Consider the following 27,975-nt stretch of genomic DNA (forward strand, 5'->3'; position numbering starts at 1 on the left):
GGTGGTCGGGAATCGGGAGGGGAGGCGGAGCGGAGGCGGGGCTTGGGGCTGGTTGAAGCGCTGGTGGGTAGGTGGGTTCAGACCGAGGGGACTACGGGTCGGCGTTGGGCTCAGTGGGCTCGAAACAAAGGACTCTCCGGTAGGGACTCGGCGCGGTGCCTTCTGACTGGTAGCTGAGCGGCCGATCGAGGCTTCTCGGCCAGCTAGAACCCTCGCGGCGCGGTCTCAGTAGGCTTCTCCTCGGTTCCCTACAGCCAGCGCCGTGGTGGGGGGCCCGGCACAGCGGCACCTGCTGCTGAGGGACCCCGCGGCCCGCCCAGGTGCTCATGATGGGGCTGATCTTCGCTAAACTGTGGAGCCTCTTCTGTAACCAAGGTGAGAAGGATGGAGCTGCGTATCGGCTCGACTCCAAGGAGGAGGGTCCGGCTGCCTTAGCGGACAGCCGGAGGCAGGGCTGTCGGTGGACACGAATGTTCTGAGACGCAGAGAAGTGATTTTCTCGAGGGGGCGGGTAGAAACTCAGTATTTTAGGCTGGGAGAAGGTGCAGGACAGACTGGATGTGTGGGAGAAACGAGGAGTGGAAAGAGGAGGCATTTGAGATCCCAGAGTCCAAACTAAGAATTTCTGGATTTTAGCGAAGCAAAGCGGAAAGCACCTAGTGATACCTGGAGGCATTTTGAGGGTCTATCTAATTAAGCATCCTGTGGCTTGCCCCAAGATAAGTGTCCGCCCAGAAACCTATCAACTTTTTTTTTTTTTTTTGAAATTACTATTGCTAGTGCTGCTTTTTTTCTACACTGTTAAGCCCTTGCGCCTTCACGTTCTCTCTGATTTCGCCGGCTCCCTCAGACTCGGGAATGAGTTGTCCTGTGAGATGCACAGGTTTCCGGAAATCTGCATCTTAAACCCTTTATTCCTTTCTTAGGTATTAGAGAACTAAATGCTTTTGGTTCTGTATAGGAGATTGCGTGTCCTTAATTAGTCTAGAACAGGTATGAGACATTTGGAAGTTGGAAGTCCAAAGGGCCAAGAAGTTGTAAAACCTGTTCTGAGTCAGAGAATGCGATGTGATGTCTTCTGAAGAGAGAAAATACACAGACAAAAAAGGGCCTGGCAATAGATAAAGTTTTGGGTATTCTTTGAACAGAATGCTTTCTTGGTAATTAAGTCTACTTTTTAAATTCAGTTTCGTTTTCCATTTAATACCCGACGTAATATAAACCAGTGTTTTATAATGCTACCAATTGTTAACTGCCAGTGTGGTATTTTTTCCCGTGGATTTGAGAAGTCGTGAAGAAAATGAAATGGCTTTAGTTCATTTGTTCTGTAGATAAGAACGCTAAAATAGTCTTTTCCAAAGTTATAAATACAGATATATGTATACACATATACAAATATGTGTGTATATGTAATTATATGTATATATGCAATTACCATAGATACCACACGTCAGGTGATTTCAGAGTGGTCAGTTTAACTTCTTGAGGATATGTATACATTTAATACATGCTTTTTCAGCAGTTTTTATTTTGTAGTCCTTGTTACATGAGTTAACTACTATATGTAGAGCAATATTTTAACACGTTAAAAAGTATAAAAGATCAACACAATTATCATCTGCTTATCTTTTCCCATAGTTTAAGAAACAAAACATTACCAAAGTCTTTGTTTGTCCTTGTGTTACCCATCCAATCCTCTTTTCTCTAGTTTTGTTACTGTTGTTTTATTTTCTTCTTCTTCTTTTTATTATTATTATTAAGCCTTTCTTAATTTCCTTAATCAGACTACAAGGGAACAGAGGGTGTAGGAGATGAAGAAAAACATTCACGGGCTGCTTAAAGTCCCATAATTGCTCAGGCCTCCTGAATCGCCACTACTATTTAGAATTTTTCTTTTCCTTTAACTTTCCTGTTGAAAATTTAGAGCCAGTGGTTATCCGATCATTGTATCTTCATTCATGCAACTAACATTTAATCAAAGGCCATCACCAGTCTTCAGTTAGGCATAGGAGATAGATGAAAAGCAAACAGAAAAGATAACGTAGTTACTCACAAAGCACTCAAAGATCAGCAAATGAGAAGGGTGGGGAAAAATGCAGTGTGGTAAATTTTTTAACAGGTAGAAAAGTGTGGTGATGATCACCAAGAAGCAAGTGATTACTTTTTCTCGCGTGGTTCCTGGAAGACTTTACCGAAAAAGGTATACTTGTACTTTACTGTAAGTGGGAGTTTACTGGGCATGCGAAGAAGACTGAGTAGAAGGGGCATATTATTCTAGGCTGAAGGACTAATAGTATGCAAATGGAAGAGGAATCACATACTTGGGTACATTGAAGGAAGTTGAAAATAGTTTAGTTTGGCTGTATCTTAGTTGGCCTGTGGGGGGAGTTCGAGGGGTTGAGGTTGGAGAGGTAGCCCCTGGAACGCGATCACAGAGGGCCTTGTGTGTCAACTGACTAAGACATTAAACTGTACAGACCCGTTGAAGAGATTGCTCATTGTATGTTATGTTTTTAAGCTGGGGAATAATGCCATCAGACTGATCCTTTAGTCCTGTATTTTTTACTTTCTAGATCAACAAAATTAACTGACAATCTCAGCATTTTCCATTTTCACCCCTATAATGCAGCTAATCCAGAGATACTCAAATCACTCAATCTTGGTTACATATTAGAATAATAAGCCCATGGCCCTATCTCAGACCAATTAGATCAGAATGGGGCAGGGTGGCCTGGGTGTCACTGCCTAGATGATTCAGATTTGCAGCCAAACTACATGTCTCACTTTAAATACTCCTTTCCCTTATCTGTTTTTCAGTATTTGCCTCTCGTCTCTTTGTCCTGTAGCATTTTACAGCACAAAGCATCTTCTCATAAATTTGATAACCTTTCTGGGAATAAGTATGTGAAAGTGTGGTTGTCTAAGTAAAACTGTGACAAAGTACACAGTCTCATCAGGTTTGTATTGCTTAATTGTAAGCTAGAAGACATTACTTGATGCAGTTATCAATGAAGGAAATAATTTCAAATCTGATTATCTTTACAAACATGAATATATCTGTTATAGTACATACTTCCATATTTTTTAATAGTATGCGTATGTGGAAATTTTAAACATTATCATTTGTCTTTTATGAGATATAATTGACAGAACATATTAGTTTCAGGTGTACTAATCATTTGTCTTATGGTAGAAGAGAAATTAGTACTTTTATGCCGTTATCCCTTAGCATCAAAGTGTAGCGTTTTGGTTTAACACACACTGTCTTTTCATTATTGTGACTGTAAAATTTAGTTACTCCTGAGCCAGAGTGTGCTATAATTATGTTCCCCTTTTTCCTACAACTTTTTCCCCCTAGAGTAAATAATTACAACATCTCATTGCCTTAGTTGTCTTTGTATGTTTGACTAAGTCATTTCATTATGTCCCAAAACTCTGTACAAAATTTCCCCACATCACACTTAATCAGATGATTTATCCCTCCTCCCGACTCCCTCAGTATTCCCTTCTGCTCCAAACTGTGCTTGCTTCCCTCTCCCTGTTCCACAGCTGTGCCGGACTTGTCTTTGCAGTCATTCCAGGAATTTCCTTTGCTTTTCTGTTTTATTAGAACTTATGTCTTTCTTCCTTTACTCCTTTTTTTTTTTAAGCACATGCTACAGAAATTTCCTGCGAAGGTGTCCAGAGCAGTAATTTTTTTGCGATTCCGAATGCCTGAAAATGTATTGTTTTCTTCTGTTTACTTTTGATTTATTATCGGGGTGAATATAAAATTCTCAGTTGGAAAACATTTCTTTCAGCAGGCTTTTGAAGGTATTGTCATGGTCCTCTAGCCTCCAGTGTTGTTAAAAAGACCAGTATCGTTCTTACTCTGAGTGTTTCTCTTTCTAGTAGATTTTAGAATTTTCCATTTATACCTGGTATTTTTAAATTTGCAAGATGTGTGCCTTGTAATATGTCTCTTTTATTTCATTGTGCTAGGCCCTCTGGACCTTTTCAACATAAACTTGGATGTTTTTCAGTTCTAAGAATTTTTTAAATTAAATTTCTCTTATGATGTTTTCCTCTACTTTCCTGGAAATCTTATTGGTTGCATTGTGCTACTTGATTATCTAGTATTTTTTTCCATTTTACTGTCTTTTTTTCTCAGTTCTAAGTTCTGGGGTATTTCCTTTGTCTTTTAATCTTCCTCTTGGATATTTCGATTCCGCTGTCATATTTATGCCACGGTTTATTCATTTGCATCATGACAAGTTGTAATATGTGAATACTCTTTAAGACTTTTTGTAGACATGTTTTCATTTCTCGTAGATGAGTATCTAGAAGTGCAATTTTTAGATCATAGACTGGATATATGATTAGTTTAATAAAAACTATTAGATTGTTTTCCAGAGTATTATACCATTCTCGTACTCTCACCAGTGGTGTTTGAATCATCTACTTTTTTTTAAGATTTATTTTTTTACCTTTTGCCTCAGAGAGAGCATGGGGGAACACACACACATTTGCGGGGAGAGGTGGAGGGTGGACAGAGGGAGAGAAGCAGACTCCCCACTAAGTGTGGAACCCAGCACAGGGCTCAATCCCATGACCAGTGAGATCATGACCTGAGCAGAAACCAAGAGCCATGCGGCTTAACTTAGCTAAGGCTGCCTAACCGACTGAGCCACCCAGGCGCCCTTGAGACTTCTACTTTTAACATCCTTCCCAACAGTTGATGTCGCCAGTCTTTTTAATTTCAGTTATTTGGTTAGATGAGTAGCAATATCTCATTTTGGTTTTAATTTGCATTTTTCTAAAGACTTTTGGGTGTTAGCACTTTTTCACATACTGACTGGCCATTTGTATTTCTTTTGCAGAGTGTTCATATCCTTTTCCCATTAAATAATTTTTTTGTCTACTGGAATTGAGTCCTTTGTCAGATATATGTTTTGTGAATATTTTCCCCCAGTCTGTGGCTTCCTTATTCATTTTCTTTTTTTTTTTTTTTTAAGATTTTATTTATTTATTCAACAGAGATAGAGACAGCCAGCAAGAGAGGGAACGCCAAGCAGGGGGAGTGGGAGAGGAAGAAGCAGGCTCATAGCGGAGGAACCTGTTGTGGGGCTCAATCCCGTAACGGCAGTCACGCCCTGAGCCGAAGGCAGACGCTTAACCACTGTGCCACCCAGGCGCCCCTCCTTATTCATTTTCTTAATGGAGATTTTGCTGAATGGAAATTTTAAGTTTTGGTGAAGTCTGATTTTTCAACTTTTCTTTTTTTAATGGCTGTTGTTTTTTGTGTCCTATTCTCTTCACCTACAAGATTTGGCTTTTATGCTTAGGTCTATGAGCCTTCTCAAATTATTTTGCGATTATGATGTGAGTAAGTGGTTGGGATTCATTATTATTATTATTATTTTTTCACATGGACATCTGCTTGTTCTAGCATAATTTACTGACGACTTTCCTTTCGCAATGGATTACTTTAGAGCCTTTGTTGAAAGACTTAGTCTCATCCCTGGACCTCTCTCTTGCCTTGATCTGTATGTCCATCCCAATACTATACCGCACTACCTTGATTATTGTACTACTTCCTGGTAAATTCTGAAGTCTAATAGTGTCAGTCTTCCAACATGTCTGTTAATCTTTTCAAAAAATTTCAGTTTTCTCTGTGTTCTGCTTTTTATTTTACTAATTCCTGCTGTTTATTTCCTTCCATCTAGTACTTTGGGTTTACTTTACATCCCCCTCTCCCATCTGCTTAAGGGTGGGGTGTATGTCATTGTTTTTGTCTCTTATTTCATTCATATGTAGCATTTTAAAGCTTTAAGTGTCCCTCATAGGAATTGTGTTAGCTTCATTCCACAAATTTTGATTTGTTGTATGTCATTCGGTTGGAAATATTTTAATTTTTTAAATTTCTTTTGACCTATGGATCATTTATAAGTGTTTAGTTTTCAAATATTTATTTTTCTAGGTAGCTTATTATTGGTTCCTAATTTAATTCCATTGTGGTCAGAAATATACTCTGTAAGATTTCCACCCTTTGGTCAGATTTATTGAGGCTTTTTTATAGTCCATCCAAATGGTCTGCTTGGTGCATGTACCTTTTGTGCTTGGAAAAAATGTGTAATCTGCAATTATGTGCAATCCTCTAAACTCTCTGGGTTAAGGCAGTTGTTAGTGTTGTTCAGATATTCTGTATCTTAATGTGTATCTCTGCTAGAGAGCATACAGTGTGATCTTGTGTTTTTTTAATTTAGTGTGAAATTCTTTTAATTGTAATGTTTAGTCAGATTTATTGATGTGGTTCAATTTATGATACAGTCAGATATTAAGGTATGCTATTTTATTATTTCCTATTTGCCCCATCTGTATTTGTTTTGTTGTTTCTCTATTCCTCCTTTCCTACTTTGCTTTGGATTGTTTTTTGTTTGTTTTCTCAGAATTCCACTTTATTTTATTTACTGGTTTTTTTAGTGATCCTTTTTCCATAATTTTTATGGTCCTTAGGGATTGCAACATACATCGTTACCGTTCCTCAATCTACTTAAGAGTTAGTAATGTAACACTTGTAACGTGGAAGAACCTTGAAACTTATAGTTATACCCACCCCTCCCCTAGTCCTTTATAACCCTGCAGGTTATTGTGCCATAGAATTGTATGTACAGGGACACCTGGATGACTCCGTTGGTTAGGGATCGAGTCCCACATCTCAAGGGGCTCCTTGCATAGCAGGGAGCCTGCTTCTCCCTCTGCCTGCCGCTCCCCCTGCTTGTGCATGTGCTCTCTCTCTCTCAATTAAATAAGTAAAATATTTTTTTAAAAAAGAATTGTATCTACATTAGTTACAAACTGTACAGTACAATGTTATAATTTTTGCTATAAAGGATCACATGTTCCTGAATATTTTAAGCAAGAGTAAAATTTTCTCTTATATTTACACGTATTACTATTTTTGATGTTGTAAGTTTCCATCTAGTATAATTTCCCTTCGAGCCAAAGAATTGCAGCATTTTTTTAGTGTAGCCCTGTTGGTGATGAATTCTATTAGTTTTCTTTTATCTGAAAGCGTCTTTATTTTGCCTTCATTCTTGAAGTATACTTTTGCTGAATATAGAATCTTAGGTCAATTTTTTTTTCTCCTTAGTGCTTTAAAGTTGTCATTCCATGGTCCTCAGGCATCCGTTTTTTTTTCTTGTGAAAAGTCAACCAACGTTCATATCTTTACTTCCCCTTATGTAGCCTGACATTTTTTTCTTGCTGCCTTCAAGATTTTCCCCTTATCTTTGGTCTTCAGCAGATTTTTCATGACATACCTAGCTTTGCTTTTTTTTTTTTTTTTTTTTTTTTTTTTTTAATTTATCCTGTTCGGAGTTTGCTGAGCTTCTTGTATTTGAAAATTTTGTACATTTTTGCACTCACCCAGTTCACTTGTATTTCTTAAATACAATTTTTTCCCCAAATTGCCCAATATAACCCGTTAGTAAGTTATAGTCAATTTAGTGAGGACCAGCATTAAAACAAGGAATGAACATTCTAAAATTGAAACTATTACAGTGTATCTCAGTTAGTAAAGGTACCATTATGCAAAATATATTTATAACTGCAAAATATATTTATAGTGTATATATATAACCATGGTCATGGTACAACAAGTTTGAAAACCGTGCATTCTCTCTGCCCCGTAGCACTTGCTTCCCATTGTAACCTTCCCCTGGGCAACATTCGAATTCTCTAGAGAACTGTGTGAGTTAAATCAGTTTCAGTATTTCCTGTTGAAGCCTTTCTGGTCATTGCCTTTGTTCAGTGAGTTGGGGATGGGGGGAGTCTTTGGTCTTCACTTTACTCTGGCCTGGGACCTTAGTGTTCTACCTGCTTAGATTCCTTAATCTTCTTCCTCCTCCTGCTCCTCCTTGTTTTTTTCTAAATCTGTATTTTATCCCTTATCTACCAGAAAAGTGTTTTTGTTCTATCCAATAAGCTATTCTTATTTATTATTGTAAGATACTAAGACTTCATTTTGTCATGAAGATGGGGAGGCATCACACTGGGAGACCATTAGCCGAACTTCCCAGTGTGTTATTTAACGTAAGACTCCATTTCCTCCTCAGTAACATGAGGAGTATCACCACTCTCATGTATCACCACTTTCTCGTGGGATGATTGTGAGGGTTAACTGGCGCAGTGCACACAAATTACTCAGCCCAAAATTCTGTGATACTCTTTTTTACCCTTGACATTTATCTCCTTCTCTGAGAACTGGATTCTACGTTTCAGTTATCCTTGAGAATATTACCATATGATACTTACATATCTTTTGCTTTGTACTAGTAATGCTGTACTCTAAGTGCTTATTTACATACCAGCCTTTAAGATTGTTGAGGGTAGAGAGAGCTTGCCTTGTTCGTCTTAATCACAAATGTTAAAGTCAGGCATAAAATGAACTCAGTAAATGTTGAATTGTTGAATCATCGATTTATATAGCTGCTCTTAGCAAAATTTAGGTATCTAGGAATATGGGAACTGTGGTCGGAGTGGGAGGAAACTGAAGAATTTGGAAGGGGAGGTAATACTTTACGGCAAAAAAAGCAGGAAAACAAATGCTGCTCTTACGAGTGTTTACTAGAACAAATACTTAATAGGACCTTAATTTCCTGTCTATAACATAAGCAAGAAAAGACCCAGGTCAGTAGTTGTGTTTTTGGAGACCTTGGTTCCTCAGAAATGCCTTTGTGGGTGGGTTCTTTGTAGGTGAAGAGGTGGGAGAAAAGGAATAGATCTCAAGTTCCACAGTCTGTTCCAAGCTATAAAGTTTTATGATTCTATAATCAATATAAGATACTTTGTTTTTTATTGATTTTCCATTTTTTTCCAAGAGTCAGACTTCCTTGGGTGCTCCTCATTGCTGTGCAGGCCAGCCTTCAGGTCTCAGATTGTGACATCCTGTCTTCTTTTTACTACCTACCCCTTGCAACAATTCAAACGCATTTTCTTTATATGTGAAATCCCAAATTTGGCAAAGGGCATTTTTATGTTCAGTTACAAAGTTGTTTACATACTCTGTGTTCATATAAGGCGCTCGTCATGTATCTAGAAGGTAGTGATCCCTATTTCATTGCTGTTCTTTGGGCTTTCTTATATTTTAAAATTAAAAGTTGATCATTTTATCACATTTTGACAATATCCAGTTTTAACATGATAAAACAAATGTTAACACACTTTCCGCTTTATTAGCACTGCTGATATTTAGTGCTTCTCATATTTTTCTTCTCGTGTTTGTCTATTGGAATTATTTGGTTTTCTATATAAAAACTACAATTTTTTTTCATTTGGTATCTATACTAAAGCTAGAAATAGAATTTAATAATTTTTTTTCATTTGGTAAAGGGTAAAAGATTTTCTTTGATTTTTGTTCCATTTATTTTTTGGAAGTTCCTTTTTCCATCATTTTTCTTTTTAGCCATCTTTGCCTGTGTTTGTCCTCAAGGAAGTGCTCTTACTAATTTTCTTTTGAAGGCTCCTTCTGTATAGGCCTTATGTCTTTATGCCCTGCTTACAAAATAGTATGAGCCAACTTTTAAGGACATCCAAGAGAACAAACACTGTAGCCAAGTGTGCAGGGAAACTTTTGTGTAAACACTTGATCAAAATTAAACAAAAGCTCTGCACTTGGACCTTCATTTAGTATAAATAAATGTGCTCTGTGTTGACTCTGGAGATTCATGGATTAGTAACACAGAAGTGCTCTTCTCTCAGACCTCTGTTGTGGGAAGAGGTGCCGCTTGGTCTCCTGGAAAAGATTTCCGGTGAAATATGATGGCAAGGTGACTGTCTCATGGTGTGCAGGCACAGTTTACGAACATTCAGATTTGGGCTGCCTGGCTGGCCCAGTCGGTGGAGCATTCAGCTCTTGACCTCAGGTTGTGAGTTTAAGCCCTAGTTTGGGTGTAGGGATTACTTAAAAATAGAATCTTTAAATGAACAAACCATTTGGATTCATTGTAACTCTGATACTTATGGTAGTGTCTTAACCCAAACTTTACTCGGTTATCCACGAAAGTTTTAAGTTGTATACCCTCTGTCCCCAACATACACATTTCTGGCCTCCAACATGGGCAGCTTCTGCTCTGACCACATACTGATTTTAATAATGCTACTGAAACAAACAAACAAAAAAACCAGTAAGAAAGGTAAACTTCTATAATTACATTTGCAAAATTCATTCTAAATAGTGAATTTTGTATTACCCATGTTCACAGTTTTCCCTATTTAAGATTATACAACAATCGGCTGTCTCAATCAACTAAATATTTCATTTTTGTGGAGAGTAATCGGAGGACTTAGAAGAATCTACAGCTTATGTATGAACGTTGAGGACCGGTTGAAGTTGTAAAAATAGACGGTTGTATAGTTTTCTCCTCACAACTTGAGGCATTTCAGTGGGTCTGTAAGTAAAAGCGATGTTAAATGGCTGATGCTCATCTGATTGGCAGCAATTCAAAAATCTGACTGCTAGGATAGATTCTTTCTCACCCTAACCGAGACTGAATTGAACTATAATGATACATTTTGAAAGTTTTTTTTTTAACCTACTAGGTAAACAAATAATGAAAATTATTGCTGGGTGATATAAATAGTACAAATTTAGAAGTATCTCTTTATATCTGCTTTTGTTAACTACGACAGGTGAAGGAAACTTATATGATGACTACAGGAAATCTCTAACATAGTTTAGTTGATATTTTTCTGTTTCAATGCGTAAAATAAGATTTGTAGTGGCCTGTTGATTTTGCCCAACCAAAAAGACAGCAATACAGAACAAGCACCTTACGTCATGTTTTTAATATCAAGCAGCATCCTGTACGGCCACATGATTTATACCTTATTAATCTAGACACCACTGGTGGACAGTTAAAGTAACACATTAATTTCCTTTTCTGCTTACAACAAGAGTATGTGTCAATGTCCATGTTTTTCTCATTGTCCCTTGAATAAGTAAAAACTTTACTAACTAGCATTTGGGAACTAAAGTCTTGCGTCATTGGCGTACTCGAGTAGCAGCTGAGGACGACGGAGGCATTTGAAGGAAGACGGAGGAATGACAGTTATGCCACAGAGTACAAACAACTCTTATTTTGTACTTGGCTTTTTAGTAAATGCCCTTTGAACTTGATTTCCCTCTTACTGTACGGATGATGTTAAAGAGATTTTTTTTTTTCTTCAAAGAAAAGATTTAAAATAAACTCTGTTACTTCATGCTTTTAAAAAGCATTTAGCTCTTTTCTGTTGATGATGTTTTGTTATATAGACTCAGGTTGTTGATGATAATATCAGAAGATAGGCCTCGGTTTAACTGAAGGATTAATGTTAATATCTTCATTGTAAGAGTTGAAATTGTGTGTTTTGTCTTAATTGCTAGAATTACCTATTACTGAGTGGGGAATCTGAAAAAGACCTTAAGTTAATCATGCAGTTGAAACTAACAGAACTCATACTCTATTGCCCTTCAGAGTTTGTCACCTCTGACTTAGTTCAAATTGGGCACCATTCTTTCAAAATGATACATTATTTATGAGTTTTGCCATCACGTGCCTTCGGTACTGTGATCATCATCATAATACAGAATGTGAAGCAGAGGGCAGGACTCTTCGAAAATGGCCCTGGGTGCTGGTTCCCTTCGCTTGCCTCACCAGTGAACCAACCACCTGATACTACTTCTGTTCCCCTCTCCCGGCAGAAGTTTCTTCCCCCCGAGTTTAGCCTACTTCCAGACTGGTGGCTTCCTTTTTAACTCCTGCAGGGACCCCATGGTCTCCAGGTGCCAGGCAGGTGATTTCCAGCTGTCACCAAAATTTAGAATGCTTGTTCTTCCACTAATAAAAGGGTTCATTCTTGGGGCGCCTGGGTGGCACAGTGGTTAAGCGTCTGCCTTCGGCTCAGGGCGTGATCCCGGCGTTATGGGATCGAGCCCCCACATCAGGCTCCTCCGCTGTGAGCCTGCTTCTTCCTCTCCCACTCCCCCTGCTTGTGTTCCCTCTCTCGCTGGCTGTCTCTCTCTCTGTCGAATAAATAAATAAAATCTTTAAAAAAAAAAAAAAAAGGGTTCATTCTTCTACCGGAAGGGAGAAAGAGAGGGCGACACTTAAAGATTGGCTCTGTTAGAAATTAGGGAATATGCACCAAAAGAGTCAAAAAAGGAGAATTGTACTGAGTTATAAGAAGCAAACGAGTTTTGTTCTGTTTTGTTTTTGGCAGAGCAACTTCTGCCATAGTGAAAAAAGCCCTTCCAGAAGAGCATGTCATTTGTCCTGCAGTGTGATTGGCAGTACTGACAGTGTTGAGGTCGTTAGAAGGCACAAACATGATTTGTCACCTAAGAACTTGTCTGTGAATCGTGGTCCCTCTTTTTGACTGATACAGTCAAAGTAACACTTCAGAGTAGGAACACGATATGATGATTCGATTAGATGTATAATCAGAATTTTGACATTCATCACAGGTTAACAAGAGGAGCAGGGTTCTGATATATCAGATCATTGGCTAAAAATAAATCAATCATGTTGTGGCTCCTACAGAGGTTCTTCAGTAGCTTTTTAAGCATTTTGCCCTGGGGAAGACAGGTATCTTCTGTAAAGGGTAAAATCTAGAAAAGAGGATTCTAGTGTTTTCGCCTCTGTGTTCAGGGGAGGTTTCAGAATTGCACCTCTTAACAGGATAATTAGATAGGCTTTAAAATCTGTGACAGGTGACTGTCTGTGCATGGCTCCAGAAGAAGTTGGAAGACGTTTCTGTCGCATGAAGAGCAGGAATGGTATCTGCTCAAAAGAGTTGTAAAATCCAGGGGGCCTGGGTGGCTCAGTGAGTTAAGCATGTGCCTTCGGCTCAGGTCATGATCCCGGGGTCCTGAGATCCAGCCCTGTGTTGGGCTCCCTGCTCAGCGGGGAGTCTGCTTCTCCCTCTGCACCCCCCCCATTGTGCATGCTCTCTCTCTCAAAATGAATAAAATCTTTAAAAAAAAAAAAGTTGTAAAATCCAGATTGAAAAATCATTGTGGGGGCGCCTGGGTGGCACAGTGGTTAAGCGTCTGCCTTCAGCTCAGGGCGTGATCCCGGCGTTATGGGATCGAGCCCCACATCAGGCTCCTCCGCTAGGAGCCTGCTTCTTCCTCTCCCACTCCCCCTGCTTGTGTTCCCTCTTTCGCTGACTGTCTCTATCTCTGTCGAATAAATAAATAAAATCTTTAAAAAAAAAAAAAGAAAAATCATTGTGAACTAATTGCTTATTTATCTGTAAATTAATGGAAGGAATAAGAAACTGAGAGTATGTTGTGTGTCTTGTTAGTGACAGGGAAACCTTTTCAATTTTATGTTTTAAATTGGATTTCTTCGTGAAAGGAAGAAAAAAGCTTGGTTATATATATAGGTGGGAGAATTTCCAGGTGTAAAAACAACTTGATAAAAAGTTAATTTGATTAGCAGAGATGACAAGTATGTGTAAAACAATTTTTTAAAAGATTTTGTTTATTTATTTGAGGGCGAGGGGGGTGCAGAGGAGCAGAGGGAAAGGGACAAGCAGACTCCCCAATGAGTGCAGAGCCCAATGCGGGGCTGGATCTAAGGACCCCGAGATCAAGACCGGAGCCGAAGTCAAGAGTGACTCTTGACGCTTAACACACTGAGCCACCCAGGCGCCCCAAAACAATTTTTTTTTAAACTGAAATTTTAAGTCATAATGCCTTGTCAGGACCAGAATTTGTGTTTTTCCTGCCAAACTCAGTATTATAAGTGAGCAGGTTCTCTTGTACTCCCCTCCTACCCATTATCTCAAGTCTCCTACAAGACAGCCAGGTGGAGGACTTCATACCAGATTGCCTCACTTAATGCAGGTGACCTTGACACCATGAAGTTCTCTTTACTCTGTATTTTAAGAATCCAGTAATAAGTATCCACTGAATGATTCTCATTAGAAAGCTAACTAATAATCCTTGTTGAAAGCGTGTAATTGTAGTATGCAGTAGTGTTAAATGTTTATGGTTTGTTTTCTTTTTGTAGAACACAAAGTAATTATAGTGGGACTGGATAATGCAGGGAAAACCACCATTCTTTACCAATTGTAAGTATAGTTATTTACTTAAACAGTTTTCATTATTTTAGTTATTAGAACTAGTTTTATGTGATTAATAAGGTACCATTGTAATAAATGGAAAAGCTCCAACATACAGTTTTGTATTTTACCAAACACAAAATGTGTTTAAAAAGTGAGTAAAACTGCTGTATGTTTGCTAAAGCCTTCACAAACCCTTGTCTTTTTCTGGCCTTGAAAGAATTAATATTAAACTAAAACAAAGCACATGTGATAGTGCTGGAGTGAAGTGATAAAGTGCGTTTCACTTAATTCTTCCTGCACTGCGGTTCATGTGAATAGATGGGTGTCTCTAGGAAGCTTATTGCTACTCTCCTAATAGCTCTGAATTGTTGAACGTAGCCAGACTTGTCAAATCAAAAGAAATGAAGATCACCCCTGAAAGTACTGCTTTTCTAGCTTGCAGCAGGGAAAGGCTTGAGACTTGCAGAGAAATATATTAATACTTGCGGGAAGTTTTACAGCCCGTCAATCCACTTGTCAAAGTAGCTCCCGTTATCCTTTCAGTGTTCATGAAACGATGCACGTTAAGCAGTGGAAATGGATCTGTGTCCCAAGCATTTTAACAAATAGTTATTAGATACAGTACACCGTTGTATGACTCTTATCGCTTTCCACCTCATCTTAAATGTATCAGCTGACAGCTCTCCAGAAATACCTCACTTACGCAATGGCTAATGTATTTTTCAGCTACTTTGCTAAAAAGCTCCTAACCTGTGGCTTGTTGTTTTAGAGGCAAATAACTGCTTGTTTTACTTTAAAACATTCATCCATTGGCCATTATGTATTTTAATATGACTTCGCCTTTAAACGTCAGATGTAAACATTTCAGAAACCTGTCAGTTGTTGAAATAATTTTCTACATAGCTTCAAAAATATACATAAAACCCAAGAGACAGTACAGTTGTAGGCTTCTTCCAACACAGTACCAACTTACTCTAGGCAAATACGTATTTGTTGAATGAATTCATATATCTTAGCCAATAATTATGATAATATATATGGTATGAGTACTGGTGTCCTAAATATATTTATAGTTATTTTAATTAAAATTGTCATTTGCATATAGCCTTATCTTTTTAAGGCTGTAGTTTAGGTTAACAGGCCTGAGTCTCAATTTTCTCACCTAGACAGTCTTCAAAATTATACATAGTGTACTGTTCAGTGGTTGCTACTTTGCAAGTATTAATGTCACAGTCACCAGGAAATGCACTCTTTCAGGTAGGGGCACTGGTTCTGCTCTGATAACAGGGCATGGTGGTATTGGAATTTTGGCCACAGAAATACAAACTCACAACACAGTGTTCCTTTCTTTCCAGATCAAGCCTTTAGTTTATTCCACTAGAAGAAGGGAAAAAAAAAAAAAAAAGGTCTTCCTTCAGGAGTTGTTCTTTGTCTAGATATTTGTTTGCACAAATGTTCTCAAAGGTTCTAGTTTTGATGCTAATGATTGCCATCATCAGTGCAAATGAGGAAGGGTGATTGATACTAAAAATATAGAGCGAAAACTTCCTTCAGATTCTCAAGATTTACAAACGATTTTTTATGGTGTCTTTCAACAGCTTAATGAATGAAGTGGTTCATACATCTCCGACCATAGGAAGCAACGTTGAAGAAATAGTTGTGAAGAATACTCATTTTCTCATGTGGGATATCGGTGGTCAGGAATCACTGCGCTCATCCTGGAACACGTATTATTCAAACACAGAGGTATAGTAAGCTTCCTTCTGAATTTTAATAAAAAGAACCAAAGAGTCATCCCAGAAAATAGGTGGGCTGTACATGAAGACATACCGATAGTTGCTTCTCAATAAGATCGTTTTCTGTAAGGAATTTGAGGTTTTCAAATGGAAGAGAAAAGGCAGGTAGAAAGAGTAATGCGCACTGTTTATTGTTGGTTTACCGTGGCGCAGTCCCCAAGTTCATGTTCACAGTAGTCCTGGGACGTCGCTACTGTTGGAGAAGGTGGGGACTGGGATCAGTCAGGTAACCTGTCCCAAGATCTCACAACTTTATGTTGGGGAGGGGAGGAATAAAATATTTTAAGCATAATTTAATACAAGATTTCCAAAATTCGAATTTTGGGTGAGCTTATATTTTAATTTTTAAAAAAGTGGATTTACAGTCCCCCCTCCCCCAGATTCTCAATTGTTTCGTTGTTTTACTACTTCAGAGCCAACCTGGGAAACAGTCTGGACCAGCTTCTATTTCTGTTTTTATTTCTTGTTAGAGGCAGATATTTTTAAACCAATGCAGTGCTATTGAGAGATTTATCGTTGAGTATAGTAATGTACAATTGCATCCATAATTTCTCTTTACAAACAGGTACCTCTAACCAATTATTTTTTTCTAAAATGAAGCCTATTAAAAATTGGGTGGGGTTTTGAAGGGAGTGTGCAGAGGAGGTGGGGAGTTGCAAAGAAGTTTTGGTGACTAAGTTTCTTTTTAAGGTAAATCCTCAAGATTTATATTGCGATTGCATGAGTATCTATGTGGACATATTCCAGTACAGTTTGTGACTGTCAGAACCAAGTGGCGTATCACAGATCTTTAACAGTGGTGGTAGCACTTAATTCTTTTTATTTGCAGGGGAAGGTAGGATGGTAAGCACATAGAGTTACAGGTTAGCTTAATACATACTTCTATCATAACATAACATTCCGAAAGTAAAACATGTTAGAAAGTAAAAGAAAAACAACCTTTTAGCATGACTGCAGTTGCCCTTTGGACAATGCAAGGGTTAGGGACACTGACCCACTTGCACAGTCCAAAACCCACGTATAACTTGACTTCCCAAAAACTTGAGTGATGGCCTGCTATTGACCAGAAGCCTTACCGATAACATAAAGAGTGGATTAACACGTATTTCGTATGTTGTATGGATTACATACTGTATTCTGACAATGAAGTAAGCTACAGAAAAGAATGTTATTAAGAAAATCACAGGAGAAAATGCATTTACAGCACTGACTACACAGTTAAAAAACCACATTTACGGGGATCTGCTCAGCTCAGACCCATGTTGTGCACCTGTATGTAAGCAGCATAGCCCTCCGTGCCTGTGCGAAGCTCACAGGTACCTGCGGGTGAGAGGGAGGAGCCGTCAGTTGTGATGAGTAGGTTAGGGCTGCTTCTAGCTGATCCGTGTGTATTTGTAGTGTTACAAAAGAGTACTTTCTGAAGTCGCAGAAACTCTAGTAGACTTAGCATGGGTCCAGCATACATTTGCATGGAATGGTTGTTTAATAAACTCTTTCTATAAGAATTTCAAAATTGCTACACAAAGACCCCTTGGCCTCTTCTGCAGCACCCCAGCACAGCAGCTAGCATTTGCCGTCTCAGATGCCGGGTAGAGATCCTGTCTGTGTGGTGTTTCCCTGATGGCTTTGTTCACCCTCGTCAGCTTTTAAGTTCCTTACCTTGGCGAGCCCCCAAAAAGCCGAAGATCTCCGTCACAATGCAAGGAGTTCAGCTGTTGGCAGATTCCTGACACACTCTTTTCATTAGAGTCACTTCTCCATATTCAGTCCCTGCTCATTCTGCCATGTTTCTTATATTTCTTCCCTCTAGTCTCTTCCCTTTTATCCCCCTTGAAGCCCTTCGCATTTTGTACGCAGATCACTCTAGTTGTCTCTTTGCTGAATTTTAAGGTCTTCTGAACTATCTGGTGTCACCCTCCCTCTCCCTCCATTTATTCTGCGTCACTCCTCTATTCCAACCTTTGGCATCGCTTAATCTCACTTTGTAACTTTTTCTTCTTAAATATTCAGTTAGGGGCCCTTTGCATTATATCTTCTTATTTTTCTTACCAAAGATCTATTTTTAATGTATAAAGACCCACCTTTTTTCATATGCACCTTTAGCAGCAGCTTTCTCCAGTCCTCTTTGCTTGCTCTTAATTCCACCTGCATCCCCTCTAGCATATTAACCGTTAAGTAGGTATGTTTCTGTTTAGTACAGTTTTTCTGGGGCTTTTATTGTTGATCTTGTTATGTTAAAATGTCTTGTTCATTAGTTGTTTTTTTTTTATTTGTTTCTCTTTTCCTTTCAAACTTGTGTGCTCCTTTCTAATAGGCAGGAGACTGTCTGAAACATTAAATAATTACTGATTGCTTAAATGAGCGATTATAGAGTACTTTCAAGTTTTAGTAAAAGTTATTAAAATTACTGTGACTTTCTCTCTGAAAATTATTTTTTATTACCTGCATTTAAAAATAAATCTTAGTGTTACAGAGTATTATGTATTAAGACATCACCTTTTTAAAATAAACTTTGGGCATAGTTTTTATTTGTTAAAATTACGTGTTACTAACATTTGGATTTTACAGTATAATATAAACGCTTTAGGATGAGAAAACAGTAGACCATTTATGGTAATGATGATGTCATGTGAAGAAAGTATTCTCACTTGAGAGTGGTTTTGCAGAAAACTTCAAGATTTCATTCAGTTTTCTTTCTTTTTAATTGTCTTCTAGTTCATCATTCTTGTTGTTGATAGCATTGACAGGGAACGACTAGCCGTTACAAAAGAAGAATTATACAGAATGCTGGCTCATGAGGTAAATTTGAAAAGCAAACAAACCACAGAGTAAAGGTGTCTGGATACTGGTTGTGCTTTTTTACAAAGATTATGGACTTTGCTGTTGGTTATTTCATCATTAACAGAGTTTTATATTTTGATGAGTCTTAAAGTCAGAAGGTTTCATTACATTTTCAAACTTGAAAAAGCTCAACACATTAATTTGTAGACTATTACTGTTATTGACAAGATTTTTCAAAGTTTAGACCACTTATTCATGCCTTAAAAGAATCTGATAAATTAAAGCAAGAGAGAGGAAGACTTAAGTGTTTTTTTTTCCCAAGAGTTTATATTAACTGAAAATTCTTCAGTGAATAGTTTGAGATCACTTAATTCTATTTCAGATCTACAAAAGACTTAGATAATAAACACATTTGTCCACCACCCATTCAGTGTAAGATATGAAATAGCTTAGGCGACCCCCCAATCTCATTTTCTTCCTTTCTCTCAAAGAATTCTGTAAGAATTATGTTATCCTAAAAGTAGCGATTACCAATCCCATGTATATTTTTATACTTTCCCTACATTTTTATTTGTCAGTTGTACAAAATATTATATTTCGTTGTTCATTAGCTCATATAATGATATTTTTTTTTCCCAGTAACTCAGTTTTGGGGGGTTTTTTGCACAATATTGTGACTATCCATGTCAGTACATAGAGCTTTAGTTCATTCTTTTTGACAGCTATATACAATTGTAGAGTATGATTAAACCACAATTGATCTATTCTTTTTTTTTTTTGATCTGTGCTTCTATTAATGAACATTTAGGTTATTTCTAAATTTTGATACTGTGAACAATTCAACAGTGAACATTAATGAATGCAGTTAGTCTATACCAATACTAATAAGTAAAATAAGTATTACACAGCCCTTACCCTCAGTCCTCTTCTTTAAATTTGGAGAAATTCTGTAGTATTTGGTAATGTATTACCATATTTGCCCATTAGAGTATTGCTTATAGAATTTTAAATCAGTGTTTAAGATGCATGTTTATTTTACTTTTAGTTTGACCCCTTTGGTCCAACAATATAAAATAGCCTTTGATTATCTAGCTTATGTTAATAAGCCAATCTTTGTTAGAATCAATCATTAAATCACTGTTATTTGAGAAAATTTATTTTCATTTCAATACAACTTTTATTTATTTATTTATTTATTTTTGAGTTTTTATTTTTTAAGTAAGCTCTAGGCCCAACATGGGGCTTGAACTCACAACCCCAAGATCAAGAGTTGTGTGTTCTACCAACTGAGCCAGCCAGGCTCCTCTCTATAAAATTTTTTAAATTAAATATTACTGCCTAATCATTTTAAAGTAGAAGGATTTCATTATAACTGTCCACTTGGGCATATCTGACCTTCCTGATGCATTAGTTTAATTTGAATTGTGGTATTTCATGTATTGAATATTTCATATTCATTGCAGGATTTACGGAAGGCTGCAGTCCTTATCTTTGCAAATAAACAGGATATGAAAGGGTGCATGACAGCAGCTGAAATCTCTAAATACCTCACCCTTAGTTCAATTAAGGATCATCCATGGCACATTCAGTCCTGCTGTGCTCTAACAGGAGAAGGGTGAGTGCTGTGAGTGCTAAATGATATCAACTTTTCTTCTTTGATCCTGTTCCCTTTTTTGTTCTTTTTTTTTTTTTTTTAAAGATTTTATTTATTTATGTGACAGACAGCCAGCGAGAGAGAGAACACAGCAGGGGAGTAGGAAGGGAAGAAGCAGGCTCCCAGCGGAGGAGCCCGATGTGGGACTCGATCCCGGAACGCCGGGATCACGCCCTGAGCCGAAGGCAGACGCTTAACGACTGCGCTACCCAGGCGCCCCCCCTTTTTTGTTCTTAAAAGATAGTTTTTGTATTGTATTTCAATTTCATAAGGTGGAAATAATTTTAGTCCATTACTGCTGTTAAGTTACAGTTTAGCAGAGTTATTAACACATTTTTGGTAACTTTTAATATAAACAAAGTATTTTACTATAAAAAGTCAGTAACAAACATTTGGATTAAGTTGTCACAATCCAGATTTTTAGTTGCTGTTCATTTCTTGCTTATATCACTAACTAGCCGGCGGGGGGGGTTGGGGAACAACCATAATGTTGCCTGAATTAAAGAGGAAGCTTCAGAGAAATTTCACATTTTCTGTAAAGGCTTAATTAAGCATGAGCTCTCAGCTTTCCGCAAGAGTACGTCTTTCTGATCAGGAGTTGTTCATGGGGCATACTTCAAGACAGGAAACGTTTGAGATACATGCTTCTGGTAGTGTATTCTTCTTTCCTAAGAACTTGAGTTTGGATAGAGTAGGCCAAAGAGAACCAACGTGTTAGACGTGACTTATCCAGTTGATTTCCAGGAGCTCTTTATCCTCTAATCAACCTGTCCTTCTTAGTTATGCTCGTATTAGAAATAGCTTGTAATACAGTAGCTAGATCTGGACTTCTTGACCTATCCTTCTAAGACTGGGCTATAAGCATTCCATTCTTTAGAATTTAGGAGGGTAGGGCAGAGTTCCTTTTGCCTTTCTGTAGTGGTTTTTGTTTTCATCTTAAAAGAGGGAGAGGGTATTTGCAATCTTGATGGTAAAACTGCCAAAGCGGTTATCTTCAGGATCAGACTGAAACCATTTCCCAATTATTCAACTGTAATCTGATTACCATCATTTTGATTAAGTGAATCTTCCACTTAAAAATTGCACTTCTTATGGTGTTACCTACATATTTCACTTACCTGTATAAATCATTATCATAGTGTCAACATTTGGGTAAGACTTAAAAATAAGAGTGTGCTTTCACTTACAAATATTTCCATTTTGAAAATGCTTCTATCTTTTGTTTCAGGTTATGCCAAGGTCTGGAGTGGATGACGTCCCGGATCGGTGTGAGATAACTTCTTGCTTGGAAAGAGACTGCTCTATTTATTCTGTGACATGAACATTTTCCTAGTACTTCGGCTGCTAAGGCAGCAGCATGTTTAATTTATAACAACACAAACCTCTATGAGCAACACTTGAATCAAGTGCAGCTGAACTGGAACATAAAAGATTTTTTCTTAACTTTTTTTTAATGCACTAAATCTTCAGTTGGATGAACGTAACGTGTAACTATGTCTTCAGCAACCTAATTCTTCTGACTGCTGATTCTAATTCAATGACTGCCTTGTAAGAAATGTTGGTCATCTGTTTAATGTTTTCTGAAGTATTGTAATAACTTTAATGACCAGTTTCTTTCATTTCTTGACCACCCCCTTTCCCTACCAGATAATTCCTGGTTTGACAAAGCAGTAGTGGAAACCATCAGGTACTGCTTGCAGACTTAACCAGCACTAAATATTTGCTCCCTCTTCCAACCACTTATCTTTTGGACAGAACTTACAGAGAAAGAAATCTGCCTAGAAGATAGATATATGTACAAGGAAGACTAACCATCATGAGAACCGCCTTTAAGTTAATTTCTCCCACATTATTACAAGTCATGGAATAATTTTAAGTTACTATTAGCATGGAAATTAAGTATGCTGTTTATCTAAAAGAATGAAATTCACTTTTCTGCCTCCAGCAGATTAGTTTTGACTAAAAACTAATCAAGGAGACATATTTGAAAGCCCAACTTTGATAGTAAATATTTTGGGTAAATCTGATATTTTAAAAATGTCGTATTATTCAACACGCACATTAACTATTGGAAATTATTAAAGCATACCAGCACTACTATCAGAACAAGACACTTGGAATATATTTTGCTATCAATTATAAGCAACTTTTATTATCAGCAACAAGGTCAACTATTCCATTTGCAAGGGAGAGCACATCTGCTTTGGGCAGTAACTAAAGCAGAAGTATAAACATTTCGTTTCTTAAAAATTTGAAATTGTGTGTGAATTTGAATAGTGTTTCTACCACCAGCAGTATATTACTTAGAAAATCATATGACTTTTCCTTAAATCTATCTGAGGTTATAGTGTAATAGGCTTAAAACAGTTGCCATCTTTATAGAACATGATGTTCTAAAGTCTTTTGCGGGGTTACAGGAAACTGCTGAATTTAATCCTAGCTTTTAAAGTGTTACTAGGAGACTGAAAGTCAACACTAACATCTTATAAATTAAAAAATAGGAAGAAAAAGTCATAATCTATCAAAAGTTTATTACATATCATTCAGAAGTTTTCAAGGCAGTTGTCTAATATGAACAGTAATATAAATAGTGCATACTTAAGAGGGAGGAGAAGTATTGTAATTTTGATCCTCTATTTCAAATGTGTGATTTTGCTATAATGAAAGGGTTAAAATGCATACTTAGAGAATAATACTTCATTTTTGCAGTATTTTTTTCATTTGGGTCAAAAATAGGATTCAGTGTTCATAAGAATATCAAAATACCTGTTCAAAGGTGGTTATTTTAATTTTAATATTTTTTTATTGTAAATTGGTTTTACTTTTGCTCTGTTTTCAGGTAAACTTGATTTATGATATTTAGTCTAATTTAGTTGAATGTGGTAACATTTTCTTTCTGTTTAGTGGTAGCACACCCTAGAACTGAAAAATGGCCAGAGGAGAGCTTTCTGGACTTGGGAACTAGTGACTTATTAACCTTGTTTTGAACCTTTTTCTTAGTGATTCTATAGCAGGTAAAGGGTAAATTTTGTTTTTAATAAAATCCATTATCTAGAATATGAAAGAAAAGCAAACATAAATCAATATGGATGCTTTATGGTATGTGTTTGGGGCAGGGGGAGGAGGAATTATGAAGATAACATTTACCTAAAAGCACACTTGGCCAGAATTTCTATCTTGGTTATAGAATTTAGTCATAAATACTGAGGATAATTCTCTTAGCTCCATCCTGAGAAAACATATTTAATACCCCAGTATCCATTCTTCTTATGAAATTTATCTTCTTAGATCTAATAAGATTGGCTGGCTCAGTTTTCTTCTATCAAATTATATGGTTATTTTTTTTATATTACCATATCAGCATTATATTGAAAGTGTTTTTAATAGTTGATTGTATTTTGTCAGACAACTACTAGTATAGATTCAAGTTTGCTATTTAATTTTTTAAAATACAATTTATTTTATTTTCTAAATTTTTTAAAAAAGCATTGTTAGTTTGGGATTAGAAATGGTTTATGTTAGTTAGCTGTGTTGAAAATGAAATCAGCATCCCGCTAGTTTTTGTGGCAATGATTGGGAAAAGTTCAAATAGGAGATTCATGTAAGACTTTTTAAAGCTGCTTTATAGGTTCTCTTTAGAGATTTCCTGTTACAGTGATATGAAAACTGATTATCCTTTACTCCAAGAGAATGTTTTGTTTGACCCAAGCAGGTATGTTAATACTAAAACATTGATTCTGACATTCATTGTCAATCAACTGCAAGATACTGCGTGATGAAAAATGTAAATTTGTAATTAGTGCCTTTATTCACAGTCTGAGATGAGCTCTCAGTTTTGTACTATACTTGTTCTTTAGAAGTTGGATTAACAGCTGATTAACTGGACACTGAAATAATTCGAGATTCACCCTCCCCACCAACCCTTCAGTTGCTTCAGTAAGTAGTGGAAAGTAAGGGACCCACCCACATTACTTTTGGGAGATTATTCTAGATTTTATTTTTATTTTGAGGATGAAGAAATGAAAGTTTAACAAATCGTTTCAATATTTTATTAGAACTGAAATGTAACTGCCACCCAAATATATGGCATTTTTCTTCATTTTGAACATGTTACATTCTTCATATTTAAACCCACTGTTCTTATTGTAGCGCATTTGGGAACTCTAGGATTAACAGGCCCTTTTCTTTGGGAATATATTACATAATTTGTATTGTTAGTATAATTTAATTCCTTAAAATCTGAAATAATATATATATAATCTACTGGAAAGCTCATGGTTAAATACATAATTTTTGCTTTTAGATTCTGTGTTAGGTGTGCTTAAAGGTATTATTTTATTCTATATTCATTAGAGGAAAGATAATAAATTCAAGTTTTATTGTTAAAAATAATTTTTGAACGGGCACTTAACCCTTATAGCCAAAGTCATTTTGTTTAAGCATAAATTAACTTTTATTTTCTATAGCTAAAAGAGAAAATAATTATTTTCCTATGGAAACAGTGAGTGATACAGGCAGTGCTGTAAACAATATTCTCTGAAGAGCTATGGGGAGTCAAGGCAAAGAAAATTTTAAAGAAAACAATAAATCTTTATATTTTTTAAAAATCTTTTTGGTGTAGTATCTTAGGACAAATTAGAAATGGAGTTGTTTGTGACTAGCACTCATTTGATTCTTAGCTATGTAAAACTATCAGTAGAAAAACGTGGTGGTGTTATGCCTATGGATGGGTAAATTCCATTGACATTTATATTTGAAGACCAACTTTATGAGTCTAAACTTTTCTCTGTGGCTTTGGATCCAAAATATGTCATATCCCATTTAATTCTAAAGGACCTTTTATATTTTGTTGGGATACAGTCACTTCAAGATGTAGTCTGGTAACTTGTATCTAGTAGAATATTGTGCTGGCTGTCTAAAGAAGTGGATTTGAATCTTAATTTGGCCATTAATTGTCTAGTTGACCTTAGACTGTTACTGTTCAACACAGCCTTTCTATTTTTTCCCCATACTAAGGAACTTAAGCGAACTAGAACTCCGTACCTTTTGGTTTTCAAATCTTGAATCCTTATACACTACATTAAAGTCAAAAAACTAAAAATACCAAGAAAGGACATGTAATATGAAGTTAAATTCACTTTTATCTATTCTTTGATTCCCACCTCATTATCATTTTGTTTAGTTTATAAATACAATCAAATAAGAAAACAAAGTATCAACTAGTAACTGCTACTCAGCTTAAGTTGAGCTCAGAGCTAATGACAATGCAGAAGAGAAAATAAGCCATATTGTTAAGAAAATTATTTTAAGCTGCTGATAAAACACCAGTGTTGTGTTTAAAATTCTCTCTTCCAGAGAATATCCTGCTTCTTCCTGGCTTTTACTAATTAGAAGTGGTCAGTTTGTTCAGTTTATTGGCTTCAGTTGCTACCCCAAACTCCCAATTCTGTTTGACTTTTCAGTAGTGAAACGATAGTGCAGCCAGGCTGTCAATATTTTACAGACGTCTGTGTAAATCTGAGAGTAGTTTACATTCAAGGTTAGTTCCCTCAGTAATGTCTCATCCTTACTCATTTAGGATTACTGCGAAGCCTGAAATCCATGATTCCCAAAAAGTATTTTTTTAAGAGTTCCAGGTGGCCAAAATTAAATACAGAAGGTCAATTAAAAAAAAAAAATTCTCCATTTTAAAGTAGAAAAGATATTGTATTCAACAGATCCAAAATCAGTTTTAAATGTATATGATTTGGTAAAATGTTTGGGAAAGGTTAATTTGGGATTATGAAGTCATACCCAGAAACAAATGTCAAATAGTTGATAGTAAAGATAAACATGAGGTAGAAAAATCTTCAAAAGGATATTAATAGAAAATATGAATGAAAACAGTGAATTTCCCACATTTAAGGCACTTAAAATTACTACAAAGTACAGTCTTTTACTGTAGAGCTAGATATCTTATTTTTAAAGTGGCCAAAGGACCAAAGACTGATCAGGTTTTTAGAATTTGTTAGTGTTGTCAGTCATATCTTTTTTATTTTTTGCTTTTAAACTGGTAATCTACGTTGTCTCCTAGAAATGGAGCTATAATAAAATGTGCCGTACATATCTTTTGGAATAGGTAACAGAGTTCTAGAAGAATGGAAATGTTCTCTTGCACAAACTTGTAAAGTTTTAGTTAAAAGTTACCTCATTTCTCAATCCATAAGGTGCTTTGCTCAAGCTTGTGGGATGTTACACCCATAAAAACCACCTTCACCCAAACTGTATTTGAAATATGCAAAATTCACAGCTAAGGGATAGCATTCCTTGGAGATTCCGTTTCGTTTTATTCTTGTTTACCGCTGGCAGAGCTAACACGGTATAGCAGATTTACGTACTGTCTTCATTAAAGCACACAGGCAAGTGCTCAGTCAATAATTTATTTCATTAAAAATCAAATAAGGGCAAGGAAAAACTCTAAAATTTGATCGATTATATTCTATTGTGACTATATTTCATTCCGTGTTGGGAAGATATCAAGTGACGATCATTTGATCTTGGTTGTGCACAATTTATTTGCATATTTTGGCCCTATTCATAAGAGACTATTATTTTAATCCTCTTATAGTTTCCCTCAGGAAGTTCAGGGACTCCACAAGTCCCTCTTTTATTCTCTTGGAGTAAACTGTTCAGTGTAGTTATGAAATTCTTAATCTTGATTAAAAGTTTAGCTGCTATTTAAGTTAAAAGTGTGAATTATAAAATGATGGTTATGATTTTTTGCCAATTATGTAATAGTTTTAAATTTTACCCTATTTGTTGCACAGAGCATGGTTTTTAAAGAGAAAAGAATCAAAAACTAGAAGCAATTACAGCCTTGTCCCTGGATTTCTTCTAATCAGGATATAATGATTATACTCACACATTGCCATCTTTACAGAAATTGGTGCTTTAGAGCATTAAAGAGGAAACAGCAGGCCCTGTAAAATATACTTCTTGCCTCAGAATGTAAAACTACTTTAAAGTGTATTTATATTTATGTTCATTTCTTAAGGTTTAAATACAAACTGTTGTTATACATCAGGCTTTCTATGAAGGTGTAACAATCATCTTAGCTCATCAGTTTGGTCAAAATAGATGGTGTTAATACAGGCAAAATTAGGAATTGGATCTCTCCGTGGGTCCCTTGGTGTTGCATAGAAGGGAAAAAAAGAATGTCTCTCACGCCACAAATTGTGCTTCCTAATCCCAACCAAACAACTGAAATGTGTGCTATTGGTCTAATATATAGCATTAATAAAATTAAAAGAGCAAACCAATTAATGCATTTACATCATCACTTCATGAAAATGGTTCAAAGCATGTTCTAATGGTGGGGCTGTTTAAAGACATGTTTTTAAATTTTTTAATAGCTTCGTTGCTGTCATAAAATGCTTTTGTATGTTAAGGTTGCTGGTACTCACGGATTTTTTTTATTTCTGCAATTATGTTATAATGAGTTGCTTGCATGCCTACTCACCCAAGTAAAAAGGATGCTGTTTGCTCTGGAATGTTCATCTTTTAGACAGGTTTTGGCTCATTTGCAATCATGGTGCAATACATTGTAACATTCATTTGTTTTCAGTCAACAGTTTTATTTTTGTCATAATAAATAATTACTTTTCCAATATGACA

At 36.4% G+C, this 27,975-nt stretch overlaps 1 protein-coding gene across 2 annotated transcripts; it reads left to right on the forward strand.

The window, feature by feature from the left end:
• The first annotated feature begins 1 nt into the window (after position 1).
• ARL5B (ADP ribosylation factor like GTPase 5B) lies at positions 2-27,973 on the forward strand. Of its 2 annotated transcripts, XM_011234459.3 has the most exons (6): positions 5-375; positions 14,037-14,097; positions 15,690-15,837; positions 18,603-18,686; positions 20,132-20,283; positions 21,551-27,973. In XM_011234459.3, exons 1-6 carry the CDS (start codon positions 327-329, stop codon positions 21,597-21,599), a joined length of 543 nt encoding a protein of 180 aa, XP_011232761.1. In that variant the 5' UTR covers positions 5-326; the 3' UTR covers positions 21,600-27,973. The 2 variants fall into 2 exon arrangements, with proteins under 2 accessions (XP_034499812.1, XP_011232761.1); XM_034643921.1 differs by lacking the exon at positions 14,037-14,097 and having other exon boundaries at positions 2-375.
• The last annotated feature ends 2 nt before the right edge of the window (positions 27,974-27,975 follow it).

The sequence above is a fragment of the Ailuropoda melanoleuca genome, chromosome 15, assembly GCF_002007445.2.
Source record: "Ailuropoda melanoleuca isolate Jingjing chromosome 15, ASM200744v2, whole genome shotgun sequence".
NCBI classification, from domain to species: domain Eukaryota; kingdom Metazoa; phylum Chordata; class Mammalia; order Carnivora; family Ursidae; genus Ailuropoda; species Ailuropoda melanoleuca.

Coding starts and splice junctions, on each gene's coding strand:
- ARL5B (XM_011234459.3), top strand. CDS start 327: ATGATGGGGCTGATCTTCGCTAAACTGTGGAGCCTCTTCTGTAACCAA. Junction 376..14,036: donor GAGCCTCTTCTGTAACCAAG/GTGAGAAGGATG, acceptor TTCTTTTTGTAG/AACACAAAGTAATTATAGTG. Junction 14,098..15,689: donor ACCACCATTCTTTACCAATT/GTAAGTATAGTT, acceptor GTCTTTCAACAG/CTTAATGAATGAAGTGGTTC.